Here is a 20,386-nt window from a genome sequence, read left to right as displayed (position 1 = left end):
ATGCGATTAAACTACAGTGTAGTAAATTTAAAACAAATCGGAGAAAATTTTTCTTCACCCAACGTGTAATTAAACTCTGGAATTCATTGCCGGAAAATGTGGTGAAGGCGGTTAGCTTAGCAGAGTTTAAAAAGGGGTTGGACGGTTTCCTAAAGGACAAGTCCATAAACCGCTACTAAACGGACTTGGAAAAATCCAAAATCCCAGGAATAACATGTATAGAATGTTTGTACATTTGGGAAGCTTGCCAGGTGCCCTTGGCCTGGATTGGCCGCCGTCGTGGACAAGATGCTGGGCTCGATGGACCCTTGGTCTTTTCCCAGTATGGCATTACTTATGTACTTATGATATGATTGAGGTCTACAAAATTCTCAGTGGTGTAGAACAGGTAAAAGTGAATCGATTTTTCACTCTTTCAAAAAGTACAAAGACAAGGGGACACTCAAATAAATTACATGAAAATGCTTTTAAAACAAATACGGGGAAATATCTGTTCACTCAAAGAATAGTTAAGATCTGGAACTCACTGCTGAACAGCTGCAGCAGAAGCAGCATGAGTGCCAAAATACCCCATTTTAAACCAAATCTTAAGAGGAAACAGTAAGGCTGTGAATAAGGGAAAAAGAACCCTACATACTTTCCTCACTGAAAACAGACAATGTTTATGCTTGTACCAACTCGGGGGGGGGGGGGGGGGGGGAAGAAAAGAAATCCCCTGTACTCACCTTAAAAAAGGGCAGGATAAACCCAAGCATAAGCTGAACCATGGGGGAAGGAACTCACCAGTGTATCTCAGCTCCCTAATCAAAGCGGCATGCATGGTCCTTGGTTTTCCCAGCAACAGGGAGAGAGAGGGTGTGGCTGGAGAGAATACTCCAATAAAGGCAGCAATCCAGTAGGAAAAATAGGTCCACAGGAAAAGAATGGTTGGTTTCTCTAGAAGCCAGAGGGAAGGACAAGAGGGAAGAAAGGATTTCCCTGGGATGGAGTCACAACCCACAGTTTGCCAAAAGAAAAAGGGATTTTCCCCAAAGAGCTGTGAGAGGCAGAGAGGCCTGGCAGTGGGCAGATTCCAAGGAGGGTAGGGACAGTGAACAGTTGTCCCTGTTAGCTGGCTGAAGTGTGGACCCACTGCCTTCCAGGAGTTTGGTAAGACAGTGTGAGCAGGGGAGCTGTGCAGCTGGCTTATTGGAGTCACAGGAGCAGGGCTTGGAAAGTTTCAGCTGTTCTCAAAGGAGTGAAAGCAGTTAACTTTCTGGATTGGAGAGACAGGCAATGCTGGAAGCCAGAAGCCCAACTAACTGGGGAAAGTCTACAGCTGGGAAACAAAGAGAAGGTATTCTCAGCATATATGGTTCATAGGGTGTTAAAAGGAACTGGGTAGGAAAGGTTTAGGAACTAGGAGTCCTGTGTGATTCGCCTACCTCTGTAAATTGTAAGTAAGTGTGCAGTTTTGAATTAACAGGAGAGAGAAGGGAAGCTGCCTGTTTTGTCTGCCCAGCCATAAAGCTCTCAGCAGAGCATGGGCTTAGACAGGGAGCTGGTTTGAGTATGGGAAAGTTGTTTCTTACCCGATAACTTTCTTTCCTTTAGTCCTATCAGACCAGCCCAGCAAGTGGGTTGTGTCTGTCACCAGCAGATAGAGTCAGAGTATGAAAATAGTTCTCAAGTGATTCACCCCTTAAAAGGTATCATGCAGCACCGAATGTTCAATATTTCGAACGGCCAAGCAATGGTGCTCAAAACTCACTTGGAATGCCAATATTGAAACTTCGATACCAAATGTCTCAATCAGGTCATAACCTTACTAACCACTGCAGCATATACCCTACTGACATGCAGATGTTTCACTGAATCAGGAGATGTGAGACATACAATAGGTTAGGAAAACTTAAAAGTGGAATCAGCGTTACCTGAAAAATATAGCTTGTAGGCAAAATAAAATTAATCAACCAGAGAGGGAGTTCTTGTCTGATAGGAAAGGAAAGAAAGTTATCAGGTAAGATAACTTTTCCTTCTTTAGCATCCTATCAGACCAGTCCAGACAAGAGGGATGTAGCAAAGAAGTGTCCCCAAAATAGGATGGGACTAAAAGACTAACAGTCAAAAAAGAGATTTTGCAAATAAGCACATCATTAATCTCCCCAGTAAAAAAATCAATATGAGAGAGAGAGAGAGAGAAACTGGAATACTCTGAGGTCCTTTCAAGATCTACCCAATAGAAAGAACCAAAACCAATCATACGAACTCTGGAAAGACAAAGGGTAAGGAAGAGGAGAAGGAAGCGAGTCTCATGATAAGTAGGAATAAAAGAAAATAGCATTGATAGACCATGGAAGAAATTAATAAAGCAAGAAACAAACTCAACTGGTGTTCTTGAATGAGAACTGACATACAAACGAATGACAGTATATTCTAGCGTATTCATAAATACAGCTCACAAGATTAGAAATTAGCATACCTCCAGATTCATACTTGTAAGAATAAAAGAAAGACTTAGGAAAACGCAATTACAGCCGGATTCTATATAGCGCATATAGAGGGGCATAATTGATAGGGACGCCCAAGTTTTGCTGAGGACGTCCTCGCAAAACGTCCCGGAGGGCCGTATTTTCGAAACAAGATGGGCATCCATCTTTCGTTTTGATAATACGGTCGGGGACGCCCAAATCTTGACATTTAGGATGTCCCTAGACTTGGTCGTTTCTGATTTTCGGCGATAATGGAAACTAAGGACGCCCATTTCAGAAATGACCAAATGCAAGCCCTTTGGTCGTGGGAGGAGCCAGCGTTCTCACTGGTCCCCCTGACATGCCAGGACACCAACTGGGCACCCTAGGGGGCACTGCAGTGGACTTCAGAAATTGCTCCCAGGTACATAGCTCCCTAACCTTGTGCTGAGCCCCCCAACCCCCTAAAACTCACTACCCACAACTGGACACCACTACCATAGCCCTTAGGGGTGAAGGGGGGCATCTAGATGTGGGTATAGTGGGTTTCGGAGGGCTCACATTTACCACCACAAGTGTAACAGGTAGTGGGGGATGGGCCTGGGTCTGCCTGCCTGAAGTGCACTGCACCCACTAAAACTGCTCCAGGGACCTGCATACTGCTGTGATTGACCTGAGTATGACATTTGAGGCTGGCACAAAATATTTTTAAAGTTCTTTTTTGAGGGTGGGAGGGTGTTAGTGACCACTGGGTGAGTAAGGGGAGGTGATCCCTGATTCTCTCCAGTGGTCATCTGGTCAGTTCGGGCACCTTTTTGTGCCTTGGTCGTAAGAAAAACAGGACCAGGTAAAGTCGTCCAAGTGCTCGTCAGGGACGCCCTTTTTTTTCCATTATGGGTCGAGGATGCCCATGTGTTAGGCACGCCAAAGTCCCGCCTTCACTACACCCCCGTGAACTTTGGTCGTCCCCGCGACGCAAAGCAGTTGGGGATGCCGAAAATCGGCTTTCGATTATACCGATTTGGGCGACCCTGTGAGAAGGACGCCCATCTTGTGATTTGTGAAGATGGGCGTCATTCTCTTTCGAAAATGAGCCTGCTAGTGTTCCACACTGAAATCTAAGTGTATTCCATAACAATGCACATAACTTAAATTGGTTTAACAAGCTAATCAGTGTTAATAGCACCTAACAAGCAATAATGAGCACTAATTGGCAATAATTAGAATTTACACACACCACTCATTAAGTGTATTCTGCAATGAACTGTGCCCAAGTTCTAATGCGCGCAGTCCAAAATGGGCATGTTCAGGGGCAGGGAAATGGGCATTTTGTGGGCATTCCAAAATTTACACACGTAGTTATAGAATATGGCCCAGTGCAAGTAAATCTACACGCTGGGATTTACACCACATTTTCACTGGTGTAAATGCATAGTTTTAGGCGCTGGGATATCAACTAAGCGTATTCTATATTCCCTGCCTAAACCTAAGTGCTGCTTATAGAATACGCTTAGCTGGAAATGTTTACTGCGCAAATTCTTTAGGCACCTTATATAGAATCTGGCCCTTAATGCTTGCTTTTTTCTTTCTTTTCTTTTAAACATGAGAGAAGAGCTAATAAATGTCGAGACTTGCCTGCAGTAAGTCAAACAGCCAGGAAAATCAGGCAGCATAATTAGATACAAAAACACTGAAAAAACAAACACAAGCTGACAAACAGGAAGAGAATTCTGGCAGGAAAAAAAAACTTACAGTATGGCTTACACTGCAGAAATTCAAAGCAGCATATAAACAGGAGTAGCTATAAACAAAAAGCTAAAGAATCACAGAGAAAGCTACTTAAAAAGAGTGACAGAAAAGTACTAGCTTAAAAAAATTGGAAGATCATGATTCCTATCAGTAACTCAAACAGTTGATACCTGTAGTCTCATTTTCAAGGCAGATGGACATCTAAAAATGGTAAAAAAAAAAGGCCATCTGGTGCAAACATCTAAATTGTGATTTTCAATAGGCAGAATTTGAATGTTTTACACTGCAGTTCATCCAAATAGCAAGGGGGTGGGTTTGTCCTGGGCGGGCCTAAAATTAGGACTTTTTCAGCGAACACATTCAAGTCGAAAAAGAATGTCATTTTTACACAGAACTGTTCCAATCAAGTCCAAGATACAAAAAAGGAGCCCTGATTGAGCAGCTGACTACTGGAGAGATGAAGGCATGACCCTTCTATCTCCCAGTGGTTACTGACCCCCTCTCACCCCTCACTAAGTGAAAGATACTAGGCTCTATGAAAGCTTTAGCTATTATGGCCATTCCCAAAACAGCAGCAAGCAAGTGTGAAGGACAGGCTAGTGGTCAGTGTGGTTTTGAACAACAGGACCCAAGTGTAACTCCTACTTTAACTCTTTATTTCTGTAGAAATACGTGAGCCCTCCTGGCGCACAGAAATGCCTACTGTACCTGAATTTCTAAGACACCTGCAAGCGTGATGGGTATCATAGTGCTGAACCTTTAGGTATAGCAGGTTTGTATCTGTTCCTGGAGGGCTCACAATAACATATAAAGGAATTAGGGTGCGATTTGTAAAAAGTCTCCTTGTTTAAAGTCGACAGCACTGACTACTAGGCTGCCCCTCTGCTCTGTAGAGATCTGTGTGGCCATTTTTGTACAAATGATGCCAGACAGATGTTTTTGTGCCTCCATTTTTGGTGTCCATATTTTGGATGTTTCAGTTTAGAAAATGGCTGTTCATTTTGGACATTTTCAAGTCCTTCTCATGTATTTTTGAACAGGAACTCCAGATGTTTTTCCCGTTCAAAAATGCCTGAGAGATGGACGGATTTTTTTTGGACATTATGAGCAGGATGTCCCAATTCTGACTTGGACGTTCTTTCAAAAGTGCCCCTCTGCATGCGTTTAAAAAGGAACACATACACAGACAAAAGTAGAGCATTGAAATAGCTGAAATACATCAGAACAGATCACTAATTGCAGGCTGAATTCCAAGGAAGATGTTGGTGGTCTGTGGGGGCATCCCCAATTCACCTAAAACTCAGGCATTAAACTAGGTTAGGAGAATAAGCCTAGGAGAGCACCCCCAGCTCTACTGAAACACAGCTGAGAAGCTGGTTCAGGAGAACAAGCCACATAGGTACCCCCAATTCAGCTAAGACTCAGCATAAAACTGGCTCATGGGCACAAAACCCCAAAAAGTTAAAGTTCAACTGAAACTAGTTAGAAATCAGGTCAGGAGCAGGGTGGTTAGCCTACCACTCATCCGTTTGGGAGACAGAGAAATACTGAATATTCTAGGCTGCACGATACCTTTAAGGGGTGAATCACTTGAGAACTATTTTGATACTGAATCTATCCACTGGCAGATGGACACAACCCGTTTGTCTGGACTGATCTGACAGGATGCTAAGGAAACTATACACTATGCATGTATCTACGGCATTTAGGCATGAGCATTTATATCAGCTCTGGCTGGTACAAGTACTCACACCTAACCACAGAAACACATATATACCCAGTTATGCCAGTGTTTTACAATGGAAAGAAGGCAGCTACTTTCCTTCATAGAATAGGTTAATTGTAGGCATTCCTTTATAGAACTGTTCTCTTTGTACTTCACAACTCCCACTTTTCCAGCTGCTCTTTTACCTTACGCACAGTGGCCACACATATGTTGCCCATATTCAGTGGGTCGATAGCCTCCATTTTCATTCCTTCTTCAAACCAGCCACCCTTTGGATACACCACACGTACCTGGAAAATGGGGTAAGAATCTTTTATATTCCCACATACACAGATAATCTGATAGGCAATTCTGATTATAACAAAACCTTGTAGATACAGCCAAACTTTGCATCAATTAGCTTATAGCAGCACAGCCCTGAAAAGCTAAATAGTATGGTGAGGTATGAGTAGGGAAGGGAAGGGGCACAATATATACTGTAATTTTGTTTTAAAGTTTTCTGTTTGATCAATTTTGTAACTCATGATTTTTGGAAGCCACTATGGGCTGTTTTTGGTAGTAGTATCAGCTGTTTTTGATGGTATCACTTGCTAAGTGCAATACGTGGTTGAATAAAAAGCCAGCTGTGCTCCTGGAAGCCACATGACCCTTCTGTAACCTCTGTTCTTGGTTGGGCAGTTCATTCCATAGTTCCTCTTTTCATCTCTTTCCACAATAATAATCCGTTTCCATTCTGGTGGTAAGAAGTCAGGCTGCTAAGGAAACCTCAAAGTAGCCATGGTGGTTGTTTCTCTCTCATTCTCCCAGGGCTCCTTTCTTTTCTCCAAACCTTTTATTTTATCATCCTGCCACCTGCACTAGCTTCTGAAAATTTCCTCACACATAGTGAGAAGGCGATGGACCAGGACAGCTTTCCCAGATCCCACTGAAGTGCAGGCGTAGGTGTCTAAAGCATTTCAAGAGTCAATGGATGTAGCTGTGGAGATCTTTACCCTTATCCACACTGGTTTCCAGAATCTGATTAGAAATGACAACCTTTCTTGCATAACCTCTGCCAGTGCCTGTTTTCTTCATTAAGAAAGGGGTTTGTGCCCTGGTAGAATGTGCATTCATTAGCACACATTGGGTTTGTCAAGGCGCCTTAAAAATTTTAGTACATGCAAAAATCAATGTAATACACATGAACTAATGCACAAACAATTGATTTCCACACATGAAAAAGTTCTAATGTGCATTAAAACATTTTTTATTGAATAAAATGAATAAATGAAAGTATGAGGAAGTGATGTCATCGCTAGGACATGGACATTTTGGAGACTACCTACACTGGAGTTGTGGTTGAAAAAAAGCTAAATCTCATCTCTCTCAGGGCTATTTGTGGTCCAACATACCTGCTTTAAGTGTTTGGAGTGATGTCCACCTGGAAAAAGTTTAAATACGTTGCCGATAGCAGAGATTGCTCGCAGATTGTCGCACCAGAGGCCACGACTCGGCGGAAAATGGCGCCAGAGGATTCGGAGGAATATGACCACATAGTGGTAGAGACTAGAGATGGTGATGTCACACAGCATGATGTGGCTCGGTGGTTTCAGGCACTGGAGGACATGGCTGTGGTTCGTAAAGATATCCAGACAACTGCGGCAGGGCTCCGTTCTGAAGTGTGAGAGGTGGGGAACATGAGAGAACAGGCTGAACAGCAGCTGGATGTGGTGGAGCAGTCGGTGAGCTCGCTATGATCTGAATTTAAGCAGACAAGTAGCAAGGAGCGAACAGGAGTTGCAAGCAGCCCATAAGGACCTTTGGGGGGGGGGGGGGAAACAAAAAACGATTGGGGCGCTACAATTTAAGGTTCAAGGGTGTCCCGAAGACTGACAAATATATGGACTGTGTGCAAGTTTTGCAAGACTAACTCACAGGAGTCAATTTGAGGAGCACAGTCTCACGTTGGGTCTGGCTCCTTCTTTGCGTCACTTACTCCCCCCGTCAGAAGTCCACTCCTACTTTTGCTTTTTCCCACTTGTCTCTATCCTGTGCCTTATTAAAGTGTCGTTCTTTGAAAAAGAAATCTCCTTTAATTAAGGACCTCTTGACTACCAATCATCTGGACTTGTTTGGACTTACTGAAACTTGCCTCAAGATTACTCTTCTCTACTCCTCCCGGGTAGCAAACCGTGGGGGAGTTCTTGCTACTGCTCAAATCACTGAGATTACCTCTCATAATTTCACCTACTTGGAACTTCTCTTAGCTACAATTTCTTCTTATCCTACAACTTATCTTCTCTTAATCTGTTCCCCATCATTGAAGGCAGAGGACTGGGAACGTGTATATCAAACTTTAGCTGAGGCATCAGCTAAATATCCCAATCTCCTCATTATGGGTGATTTTAATATGCATGTAGATTCTGTGGGGCATCCTCGTTCTGCACATTTATCCTCACTAACCTCAGATTTGGGTACGATCCAACATATTTCATTTTCAACTCAAATAGCCAGTCATTCACTTGATCTGATTATTTCTCCCCAATACTCTCCTTTTAGTCTTTCTTCCTTTTGCACTACACCTGTGCGACAGAACAGTGTGTTTTAAGCCTGTAAAACTGCCTTAATTCCTAAAGTGTACTTCTTCTAGTGGCCAGCAGATGGTGCATGTTTTATATTAAAGCTGTTATAGAAAAGTGGGTGCTTCCTCTTTTAGTTTCACTCTGTGAAGAAGTGATCTACAATACTGTGAGCAGTATACTTTTAAAACTTGTTGACTGAGCTCTGATTGGCCCAGGAGCTCTTTTCATTTGGATTGTACTGGCTTTTTCCCCCAGTCTTAGCCAGAAGAAAAGAGAGAGGGATCTTTGCTAAGGCCCTGTAAACAGTTACATTTGATAACTTGTGAGCAGCTATATGTCCTAATCTTCCCAGGTACTTTTTAGAAAGTAAACAAGTGTTTAGTTAGTGTTATAATTGATCATATTTCAATTACCTGTTATTGTTTGCTGATTGCACATTTTTTGTTCATTGTTCTATTTTTAAGACAGTAAACAATTTCCACTTGATTGCCTCTTTGTCTGGACTGATAAAGAATCCCGGTGGTTTATGTGTTGGGTCTGTGAGTGCTTTCTGGGAACAGTGGAACCACTGGTAATGTGGCCCCAGTAACCTGAAAATCACTGGGGATATTATGAGAGCGGAAGACTCGCCCAGAGGTGGTTGGGACCCAGTCAGTGGGAGAAGGGTGCTAGTGTAGAGCACAAGCGGCAGGTGCAGGCAGACCTGAGTTGTGCTGGGGAAAGACCTTTTCAGTGGCTGCGAGGTAACCCCAGGTGGGTGGCTGGCTAGGCATTTCATGACAACCTGTCTCTTGGTCTGATCACTTTTTCCTTACTTTCACTCTATATATGGCCATACCTGTCAATACACCCATTCACAAAGTCTTTTTGTCTAGACACTTAGGTAAGATAGATCTGTCAACTCTGTTGTCTACCACAACATCCTCACCTCGATACTTCATATTCTTCATTTAAAACATCTCTAAAAACATACTTTTTTCAGCAGGCCTATAGCACATGACCAGGTTGATTTCTTCAGCGGGAGATGGGGGTTGTAACTGTTTGTTAAAAATATTTTATCTTGGTTTGAATTCTGTCTATTTTGTCTGCAATAGCTAGGTCTTTCCTATCTACTTATTGGCATTCCTTTCTGATTTTCTGTTTTACTATTATTTTATGTAAACCGCTTTAATTTGTGTGCAAGGAAAGTGGTATATTTTAATAAATGAAGGAAGCTGTCTGGAGGAAGGCAAAAGCATTGGGCAAAGTGCTTTGGGATAACTGTAACATACTGGTGTTTCAGGACCTGGCAAAAGCTACCTTGCTGAAGCGGAGGGGATTGAGAGAGGTGACCAAATATCTGCAACAGTCTGGCCTACAAAATGGCTTCACCCTTTCGGGTTATGGATTACAGTTGTGGGTCAGTCCCGTAGAGTACATACTGTGGTGGAGGCTTGGAAAGAACCAGTAGCTCTTGGCTGTTCGGATTTGCCAGTGCAAGTGTCCTGCAGAAAACACCTCATGAGCGAGCGGATCCTTTTAAGTGGCAGCAAGTGCTCCTCTAACATGGACCTGACTGGGTTTGATTTGATAATGGGCGTTTGTTTCTAGTACTCTGTTTTCATTTGTTTAGGAGTGCAGTATATATGGGTTGCACTATATTTCTAGTGGTGGTGATCCGTGGGTGTGTGAGGGGTTTGGTATGTGTGGTTGGTCGTGTGATGAGGGGGGTTGGAGGTTTATACAGGGGGGTGGTTTGGTCTGGTGATAGCTCTCTTCTTCTGAATGGTGGTGGGTTTGGTCAGTCAGAGTTGGAGTTGGATTGCATGGGTTTCAGGGGGGGGGGTCATGGAATTTCAATGGTATGAATGGTCCAGAGTATTGCTCTCCATGAGTTGAAACAACTTTGATGGGATGTGGTTTTATTGCAGGAACACATTAGAAAGTGGGATGGCTCATCTGCTGAATTTTCATGAGTTTAGTGACTGTTCACACAGATCCTTCTGGGGGGGGGGGGGGGTGGGAGTATGGGGATCTCTATTCGTAAAGGGGTTCCTTTTCTTAAAGAGAAGGTCTATAGGGGATCCTTTGGCTGTTTGGGGTTGGGTATATGGGAAGCAGATCACTGTGGTAAATTTGCATGCTCTTAATGTGGGTCAAGGGGAGTTTTTTTGGGTTGTCCAGTGGATTTTAATTTACCCCTCCATATCTATTATGGATCACTTTAAAGGGAGCTCAGAGAGGAGTCACTCACATAGGAAAAAACTTTTGAACATGGTCAAGGACATGGAATTCTTAGATGTGTGGTACTACAGCATCCGGGGCAAAAGACCGTTTCATTTTATTTCCACGCACAGGACACAAATACCTGTATTTATTTGCTGCATTTGTACCCCACATTTTCCCACCTATTTGCAGGCTCAATGTGGCTTACATTATATTGCAAAAGGTATAATTATGAACAGAGTAAGAGGTTTGTTCTAATTTAACATATTACTATGTAAGAAATAAGGAAGATAGGTCTGTAGAATGATTTACATAACACATAATAAAAAGCCATAAAATATAATGACCAATAATAATAATATGACTAATATAATCAATTCAGAGGGATCAGTAAGTGGTTGGTTTAGATATAGAATAATCAAATCATTAAGGAGGATTCTTATTGTAAGTTTCTTCGAACAAGTACATTTTCAATAATTTCCTGAAGGCTGTCAAGTCACATGTTATTTTTATAGTATTCGGTAATTTATTCCATGCTTTTGTGCAGAGGTATGTGAAGGTAGATGCGTGTAATGATTTGTATTTGAGTTCTCTACAATTAGGGTAGTGGAGTTTTAGGAAGGTACGTGATGAACTTTTGATGTTTCGCGCCGGTAAGTCAATTAGGTCTGACATGTATGATGGAGCATCTCCATGGATGATTTTATGGGTATTGATTTGATCTGGTACCATCGGCAACTTTGGAACCAGGTGCTTCATTCTAACATTGAGAGTATCCAAATTTCAGATTAAGTGCCTGTTTGGGTGTACTTTACAGGTTTGGAGGGAGAGGGATGCCATAACTTTTGGAGGCTCAACGCTATAATAATGGGTGATATCAATTAACACTGATATATAATGAAGGAATAAGTACAATATCAATCAGTTAATCATGCAACAAATTCTACTGAAAAATCCGTGTATTGAAGGTGTTCTGTTCCATACAAACATGAAAATGTGGAGAAAAAAAGACTTCAGAAACCATGGAGAAATCTCTTAAAGAAAAAAACTTTTTCAAATGTTCAGAGAAACTCGTCTTCAATCACTAGTCTTCACACTAGGGTAGAGGCAATATTTCAATCACATATGTCCGGTGAACAAACTCTCATTTATAACTTAGTTTGAATGATGACGATGCCACTGGTCCACAACACTCTTCACAATCCTCGATGACCATAAAGCCCAACAGGAGACCCTGTTTCGCCACCATCGGGCTGTTTCAAGGGCTACACACTGCATCCATATTCACAAGCTTATTGATAAGCTTGTGAATATGGATGCAGTGTTGTGGACCAGTGGCATCGTCATCATTCAAGCTAAGTTATAAATGAGAGTTTGTTCACCGGACATATGTGATTGAAATATTGCCTCTACCCTAGTGTATTGTAAAAGGTGTTTGTACAAGTATTTCATGAATGAAGAGTGGAGTTTTTTTTGTGAAGACTAGTGATTGAAGACGAGTTTCTCTGAACATTTGAAAAAGTTTTTTTCTTTAAGAGATTTCTCCATGGTTTCTGAAGTCTTTTTTTCTCCACATTTTCATGTTTGCATGGAACAGAACACCTTCAATACACGGATTTTTCAGTAGAATTTGTTGCATGATTAATTGATTTCAATTAACCCAATATAGACTGGGTTAATGTAGCATCAGGGCACGCCAAGGAGGTAAAATTCCTTGATGAAATCAAGGACTGCTTTATGGCGCAGCTGGTACAGGAGCCAACGAGAGAAGGAAAAATTTTTAGATCTAGTCATCTGTGGAGCACATGATCTGGTGCGGGAGGTCACGGTGCGGGGGCCGCTTGATAACAGTGATCATAATACGATCAGCTTTGAAATCTGCTTTCAAAAAAGTAGACAACGGAAGTCAAATATGTTGGTGTTTAACTTCAAAAAAGGGAGCTATGATAAAATGAGAAGAATGGTAAAAAAAGAACTTAGAGGAGCGAAGGATAGGGTAAAAAACCTACAACAGGCGTGGATGCTGTTCAAAAACACCCTCCTGGAGGCCCGGGCCAAATATATTCCATGTATCAGTAAAGGAGGGCAGAAGACCAAACGACAACCGGCGTGCTTAAAAAGAGAGGTGAAGGAGGCTATTGGAACAAAAAGAGAATCATTCAGAAAATGGAAGAAAGAACTGACTGAAGATAATAAAAAGTGGCATAAGGAATGTCAAATCAGATGCAAAGCACTGATAAGAAAGGCTAAGAAGGACTTTGAAAGAAAGATAGCGGTAGAAGCAAAAATACATAGTAAAAGATTTTTCAGGTATATTAAAAGCAAGAAACTGGCAAAAGAATCGGTTGGGCCACTGGATAACCAAGGAGTAAAAGGGGTACTCAGGGAAGATAAAGAAATAGTGTGATTGCATAGCTGCGGTAAAAATAAATCTTCTGCTCTGTTTGTTGTTCTTTTTTCAAATGTTGCCTTGGCGGAGGCGTGGTCAAGATGGCGCCGACACGCCGAGGCTCTCGAGACTGACCAGGCGTTTGTTCCAAATATTTCCGCTTTTAAGTATGCCTCATACCAACGAGAAAGGGGAATGTTAGGGAAAAATCCTCCACTACCCTAACCTCTTCCCTGAAACAACTTACGCTTGACAGCTTCGCGCTTCGGCGCCCACCAACTGTGACCAGAGTTGAGCTTACGCTAGACATCGGGGAAGGGAACCCGACATCTCAGGAAAATGTCGTTACACTCTCCCCTCCGGTGCCTGAGAATCCGTCGTGTCCTGCCATAGTACGGGAGGAAAAAGCAGGTATACAAGGCACGGAAGATGTGGACTTTGGAGCCTGCGGAGGTTTTCCCTCAGAAGAACTATCGGCAGAAAAGATCGGAGGTAGGGAGGATATCCCGAAATCTGCCACGGCGATCACACTCGAGGTTCTCTGGCAGGCTATGGAAGGCTTAAAAGCAATCGTTATTAAGTCCACTCAACAAATGACAAATCTGGTGACAACTGTAGACCAACTCTCCAAATCAATAGATAATTTGAAACAAGAATTCAACAAACAGGGACGGACTTCTCAGAATGATATGTTAAAAATGAAAGAAAATATTTCGGTGATTGATAAGGGCAACACAAATATTAGACAAAAGATTGAACAAATAGAAAACCATAATAAGAGATTAAATACGAGAATATTAAACTTTCCTAGACCAATTTGTGTTCTTCCTCTGGAATTATTAAAAAAATACTTGATTGAAATATTGAATATATTACCTCAAAATCTTCCCCCGGTTAATAAGATATTTTACAACTCCTAAAAAAATACAAAGAAGAGACCCATGAAGTCCTGGAACATGAGAAAGCTGACGATTTGAAAGATATTTCCTTAATCTTGGAGGACTCTTTAACTGAAGTAACTAATAGGGCCACACTTTTGGTGTCATTCGTGTTTGAGCAGGACTTTAATGCAGTAATGAAACTCTAAGAATATGCACCAAAACTTTTGTGGCCAGAAATTGTGGATATTTCCAGACGTTACTAAAGTCACCCAATATAGAAGAAAGAAATTCCTGGAACTAAGAGAGGAGACACGGTCTTTGGGTGCAACATCCCTCTTAGCGTACCCATGCAAATGTATAGTAAAATATTTGGGACTTAAATATGTTTTCTTTATGCCAGAACAGCTGAAAGCCTTCATAGACCTGAAAAGAGTAACTAAGACATGACATCAGAAGGCTTTAATATATATTGGTGGAGGGGAAGCCTCTTCTGTTTTTTTTAATTTCTTGTTAATTTAGATTTCCCTGATCTTTACTTTCCACCCCACCCAGCTGATTATTGTGGTCTAAGGAAGGGACAAAAGATTTCTTTTTATGTTTCCTCTTGATTAATATACCAAGATTATAACTCATTTGATTTCTTTTGTATCCTGATTTACATGTAACAAGATTTATGCTTGTGTAAACTATATAAATTAATAAATAATTTAAAAAAAAAAGGAAAAACAAAAAACAAATGTTGCCTTGGCTACTTCCTCAGTCACATATTTTACGTCTTTAAATAGAGGTGTCTGCTTTTATCTTGGGGGGGGGGGGGGAGGCGACCTTCCAGACTCTCTAGAACATTGATGCGGCAGGCAGTTGACTTGGGGGGGTGGAGCTGGGGAGTTCCCAATCTGCTGTGGTATTATTGGGCATCTCAGTTGAAGCTTATTTCAGTTTGGGACGGTGGTGCCGCTTCTGTGGTGACTGCGATGGAGAAGTCAGTGTGCAGGGAACTCAACTGGGTGCAATGTTTTGGGTCTCTCTCTCCAAAAGATTATAAACAATTGACTGCATTTACTTACTCTTTGGAGTGCTCTCAAAATAAAACTAGGAACATGATTTTGAAATTGCAAACTTCGTCACGCAGAAAGTGGACCATCACATCTTAAAATTTTGCTTGTCGGTGAATATAGCCTAGAAGAACAGTGGAGTTGCTTATGTTTGTTGAGCTAGTTACAGGTCTCCAGCCAAACGGAACAGTGATGAGTTGGGTCACTTTGAAGAAGAGATGAAGGTGAAACTGGTTGCAATTCTTGGTGAACAGATGTCTCTACCACAAAGACTACTGGTCATCCCATGGAAAATTTTACATTGAGGTGACTGTGTACTGGATCGACAGAGTCTTTACAGAGTCTGCTTGTCTGGACTTAAGACTGTAGGGTTCTCACACATTTGACGTTCTTATATCAGTTCTTGAAGGTATTTAAATAAAAGTATGCCATCACACAAAAAATTGTTAGAACAATGGATGACAATTCCAACTTTGTGAAAGCTTTCTTTTTATAATTGAACAGCATGATAATAATGAAATAAAGATGAAGATGCAAGTGATAAATTAGGCAGCACTACTTCAAATGTAGATGATGACAAAGTGAATGCTTTCAAAAAATGGTAAATAAAGCCTAATAAATAAACATACTTTGTGCTATACAGAAATCAAGTGTTTCAGACAGATTCCCTAGATTAATACCTGCAGACCAAGTCAGAAGACATCAGTAACATTGCAACCATTTAAAGGGATTTTTAATCAGACTGAAGACTCCACCTTCTTGTTAGTGCACTTGAACACCTATTCAGATGTTTTGGATTACTGACTCACAAGCACACTCGCATGAATGATGTTATTTTTTTAAATGTAGTTTTACTAAAGGCAAAGTGAATTGAATTGCAGAGTAATAAAGTGTTGTGATAAAAATGTTAACAATATTTGTATTTGCATTCATTGTAGTTGTGCTACTTTTACTTTTTACTCAAAAAGTATTATATTAGGAAACTAGTAAAAAAGCCCCGTTTCTGATGCAAATGAAACGGGGGCTAGCAATGTTTTCTTCTGTGTGCATGTGGGAGTGTGTGTGTCCCTGCCCTCTGGCCTCTCTCCCCTCCCCCCTCTGAGTCCTTCACTGTTACAGCGCCAGCGATTTGATTTCGTGCTCTGCTGTTTTCTTTCACTGACTGTGTTACAGAGAGGGCGGGGCAGACACTCATAGGGAAACCGGATATCTCGCCCCCTTCACACTTCCGGCTGGAGACTTCATAGAACGTTGGTGTTGCCTTTTATATATAGAGATAATTTTTTTACTTTTACCTAAGTACATTTTAATGCGTTTTTCACTGTACTTTTACTTAAGTATTAAAATATATATGTATTTTTATTTCTACTTAGATCTAGTACTTTGAACAACACTGGTATTTGATCCTACAGATAATGAATGGTCCAACCTTTCAAACCTGGTTCAAGAAGTGCAGGGTTGACTCCTTTGGGGAGATGAGGGATATGGAGGTTTCCAGTTATCCTAAGGAGCCCTAAGGTGCTTGGGTGAGGTTTGTCGAGTATGTCAAGGGGGGGACGGGGTGGGATTGGGAGGGAGTTGGTTTGAGGGGTGCAGAGAGGTTGATTAAAATATTTTTTGCAGGTGTTCTTGTTTGATATGTTTGGAAGACATTGTTCTATTCTTGCATTTTGTATGTTTTCATTTATGTATTCAATAAAATATGTTGTGGAAAAATAAATGAAAGTATAAAAATCATGGGGAAAAAAAAAAATCAAACCTTATGAAAATGAACCAAACATTTGTCTGTGTGCATCCCTATTTCCTGCTCTCACAGCAAAGGCGATGAGTGCAGCACCCTCAGTGGTGCCCATAGTCCAGACCCCATCATAAGATAGAGACCAGAGACTGCCCCTCACATAAGTTTTTACACTGAATTTTTACCACCAAATTAGTAGAAGAAACCCCTTATGAAGTTGAGTGATCATGGCATGAGTTGCTGATGAAAGCTATTGGAAAAATTAGATCATTTGGTTATTGACAGCTCATAAAACCTCTGCTGTTCAGCCATCTTACTATAAACAAAATCCTCAGGTGAAAGTGTCAGTTGGTGATGCTTGCGCACCCTTGTCTGAACCTCAAATCTTTGGTGGTGATTGGTCTAATTGTTGACTCTTCATATTTTAGATCAGTGTTTCCCAAGTCCGGTCTTAGATTGCCCCTTGCCAGTCAGGTTTTCAAGATACCCACAATGAATATGCATGAACTTGATTTGCATACCCTGCCTCCAATATATGCAAATCTCTTTCGTACATATTCATTGTGGATATCCTGAAAACCTGACTAGCATGGGGTAATCCAGGACCAGACTTGGGAAACACTATTTTAGATGTTCTGTTTTACATATTAAAAACCATGAGTCTAGTGTAACAGTCTAGTTGTCGCCGTGGAGGTAAACCCTAACTACTATGGACTATCCGCTCTCTCTTCTTAATGCCATCTTATCATCCAGCTCCACAAAAGCCTTGGAACCATGTGTATTCTTACCATCCCATGCAACAAAAGCATGCCACAGCACAACAGCACAAAGGATTTCCACCATACTTTGCCCCTATCCTGTCCCTCTTCCAACACATCTTAAACCCTACTTATTATTCTCTCTCCCAGCATCGTACCTTCTTGAAGAAATATGGTACAGCGTCACAGTAAATTTTGCGGAAGGTAGGGTGACTGGACATATCATTGTGCTTCTCTTCTGTAGGATAAATAGAACAAAACCACAACACACCTATGAAGCACAGTAAACAGAGAATGGGGGGAGGTGGAGGAGAGATATCAAAAAAAGGTTTTTCACTCAAGAAAATAACAGATGGGCACACAGGATATACTCACAACAAAATTTTTAAAAAATCGCCAAGTCCTGACCAAGGCAATTCAGTTTGTTTGATTTGGCAGACAAGGAAGTAACAGCATAAAAAGGAAAAATTTGGTCTTACCTGCTAATTTTCTTTCTTTACGTCCAACCAGACCAGTCCAGAATTTATTGGTTATGCCTGTCAGCCAGCAGATGAAGACAGAGATCCAACACCTTTGAGCTTTTCCCTATAAGGGGCACCATGCAGTCACATCCCACAAATATTCCTGTAACAAAGTGTATGTGGACTATCTACTACTACTTATCACTTCTATAGCGCTACAAGGCATACGCAGCGCTGTACACTATACATGAAAAGACAGTCCCTGCTCAAAGAGCTCACAATCTAAATAGGACAGGCAAACAGACAGAACAACTAAGAGGTAAGGGAATTAAAGAGGTGGGAATAAAAGGGTACAGGGCAAGTGAGTAGTGGTTAGGAGTCAAAAGCAGTGTTAAAGAGGTGGGCTTTTAGCCTGGATTTGAAAACGGCCAAAGATGGGGCTAGACGTACAGGCTCGGGAAGTCTATTCCAGGCGTGAGGTGCAGCGAGATAAAAGGAACGGAGTCTGGAATTAGCAGTAGAGGAGAAGGGGACAGACAAGAAAGATTTATCTACAGAACAGAGTACCCGAGGGGGGGCGTAGGGAGAGACAGGAGTGGAGAGGTACTGGGGAGCGGTAGAGTGAATGCACTTATAGGTCAGTAAGAGAAGTTTGAATTGAATGCGGAAACGGATAGGGAGCCAGTGAAGTGACTTGAGGAGAGGGCTAATGTGAGCATAGTGACTGGCAGAAAATGAGTCACGCAGCAGAGTTTTGGACTGATTGAAGAGGAGAGAGATGGCTAAGTGGGAGGCCAGTGAGAAGCAGGTTGCAATAATCTAGGCGAGAGGTGATAAGAGTGTGGATAAGGGTTCTGGTAGAGTGCTCAAAGAGGAAGGGACAGATTTTGCGGATGTTATAGAGAAAGAAACGACAGGTTTTGGCAATCTGCTGAATGTGAGCAGAGAAGGAAAGAGAGGAGTCGAAGATGACCCCAAGGTTACGAGCTGATGAGACAGGGAGAATGAGAGTGCCATCCACAGAAATAAAGAAAGGGGGGAGAGGAAAGGTGGGTTTAGGGGGAAAAATGAGAAGCTCGGTTTTGGCCATGTTAAGTTTCAGATGACATTGAGACATTCAGGCAGCGATATCAGATAGGCAGGCTGATACATTGGTCTGGATGCTGGTTGAGATTTTGGGGGTAGAGAGTTAGATCTTGGAGTCATCAGCGTAGAGATGGTATTGAAAGCCATGGGATGATATCAGAGAGCCAAGGGAAGAAGTGTAGATGAAGAACAGGAGAGGACCAAGAACAGAACCCTGAGGTACACCGATTGGTAATGGGATAGAAGTGGAAGAGGATCCACCAGAGTGTACACTAAAGGTGCGAAGCGAGAGGTAGGAGGAGAACCAGGAAAGAACAGAGCCCTGGAATCCAAGTGAAGACAACGTATCAAGGAGTAAGCTGTGATCAACAGTGTCAAAAGCGGCGGATAGATCGAGAAGGATGAGGATAGAATAGAGACCTTTGGATTTGGCCAGTAACAGGTCGTTGGAAACTTTTGTAAGTGCAGTTTCAGTTGAATGAAGAGGGCGAAAACCAGATTGGAGTGGGTCAAGAACAGCTTGAGATTAAAGAAAGTCAAGACAGCGGCGGTGAACGGCACGTTCAAGTACCTTGGTGAGGAAGGGGAGGAGGGAGATGGGTCGATCTAAATTTAATTTTCTTCATAGTAATATTCAGAGAAGAAAATTAGAAGAACTCCAAATTAGCCAAGTGCTCCTTCAGGAAAACTCAAAGAACTGACACAATCTCCTCCCCACAGGATATAGGAGTGAGATTTATTACTGTCATGGAATGCGCAAACTAACCCTTTTGGAGACATTACCCAGATATACTGAGTAGAAGCGATACTAGAGACACAAAAAAAGATCTCACTTTCTGGCTACAGGGGTGAATGGACTAGTCCGGTTGGACTCAAGAAAATACAATTAGAAGGCAGGACCAAATTTTTCCTTTCTTTTTGTCCTAACCAGACCAGTCTGACAATCCTTACACTGCATGGTTGCCAAACCCCCAGCTTCAAATACAGTTGCTTCTGTTGGTTGCACATCTAGGGGAGAATTCTATATATAGTGCTGAAAGGCACCCAAAAATATCTGCACTTAGCCCATATTCCATAAACGGTGCCCCACCTTTATAGAACACTGATGTAGCTTACAAGTCACACCTAACTTTGGGTGCTAGACTTATGCCTTATAGAAACAGGTGTAATTCCAGTGGCCAAAGTTAGGCACAGATTAGGACTATTCTATAACTTGGTGTCTAGCTTTCGGGAACACCCATGACTAGTCTATTTCCCCTCCCATGGCCATGTCCCCTTTTGGGTTGAGCACGGGAAAAGTTAGGCACCAAGTTAACGTGCAGGAGAT

At 41.9% G+C, this 20,386-nt stretch overlaps 1 protein-coding gene across 3 annotated transcripts in view; it reads right to left on the bottom strand.

Moving 5' to 3' along the window:
• The window catches only part of L3MBTL2 (L3MBTL histone methyl-lysine binding protein 2), a 121,052-nt gene that overhangs the window by 49,425 nt on the left and 51,241 nt on the right, over positions 1 to 20,386 (bottom strand). For all 3 annotated transcript variants that reach the window (XM_030203046.1, XM_030203028.1, XM_030203037.1), the window contains 2 exons: positions 17,671 to 17,750; positions 6,111 to 6,215 (listed from right to left, as the gene is read on the bottom strand). In XM_030203046.1, the coding sequence (XP_030058906.1) occupies positions 6,111 to 6,215; positions 17,671 to 17,750 (185 nt within the window). The remainder of the gene's footprint in view (positions 1 to 6,110; positions 6,216 to 17,670; positions 17,751 to 20,386) is intronic.

Source organism: Microcaecilia unicolor, chromosome 1 (genome assembly GCF_901765095.1).
Source record: "Microcaecilia unicolor chromosome 1, aMicUni1.1, whole genome shotgun sequence".
Taxonomy (NCBI): Eukaryota; Metazoa; Chordata; class Amphibia; order Gymnophiona; family Siphonopidae; genus Microcaecilia; species Microcaecilia unicolor.
Note: the sequence above shows the minus strand (reverse complement) of the source record. Positions and strands in the feature narration are given on the sequence as shown.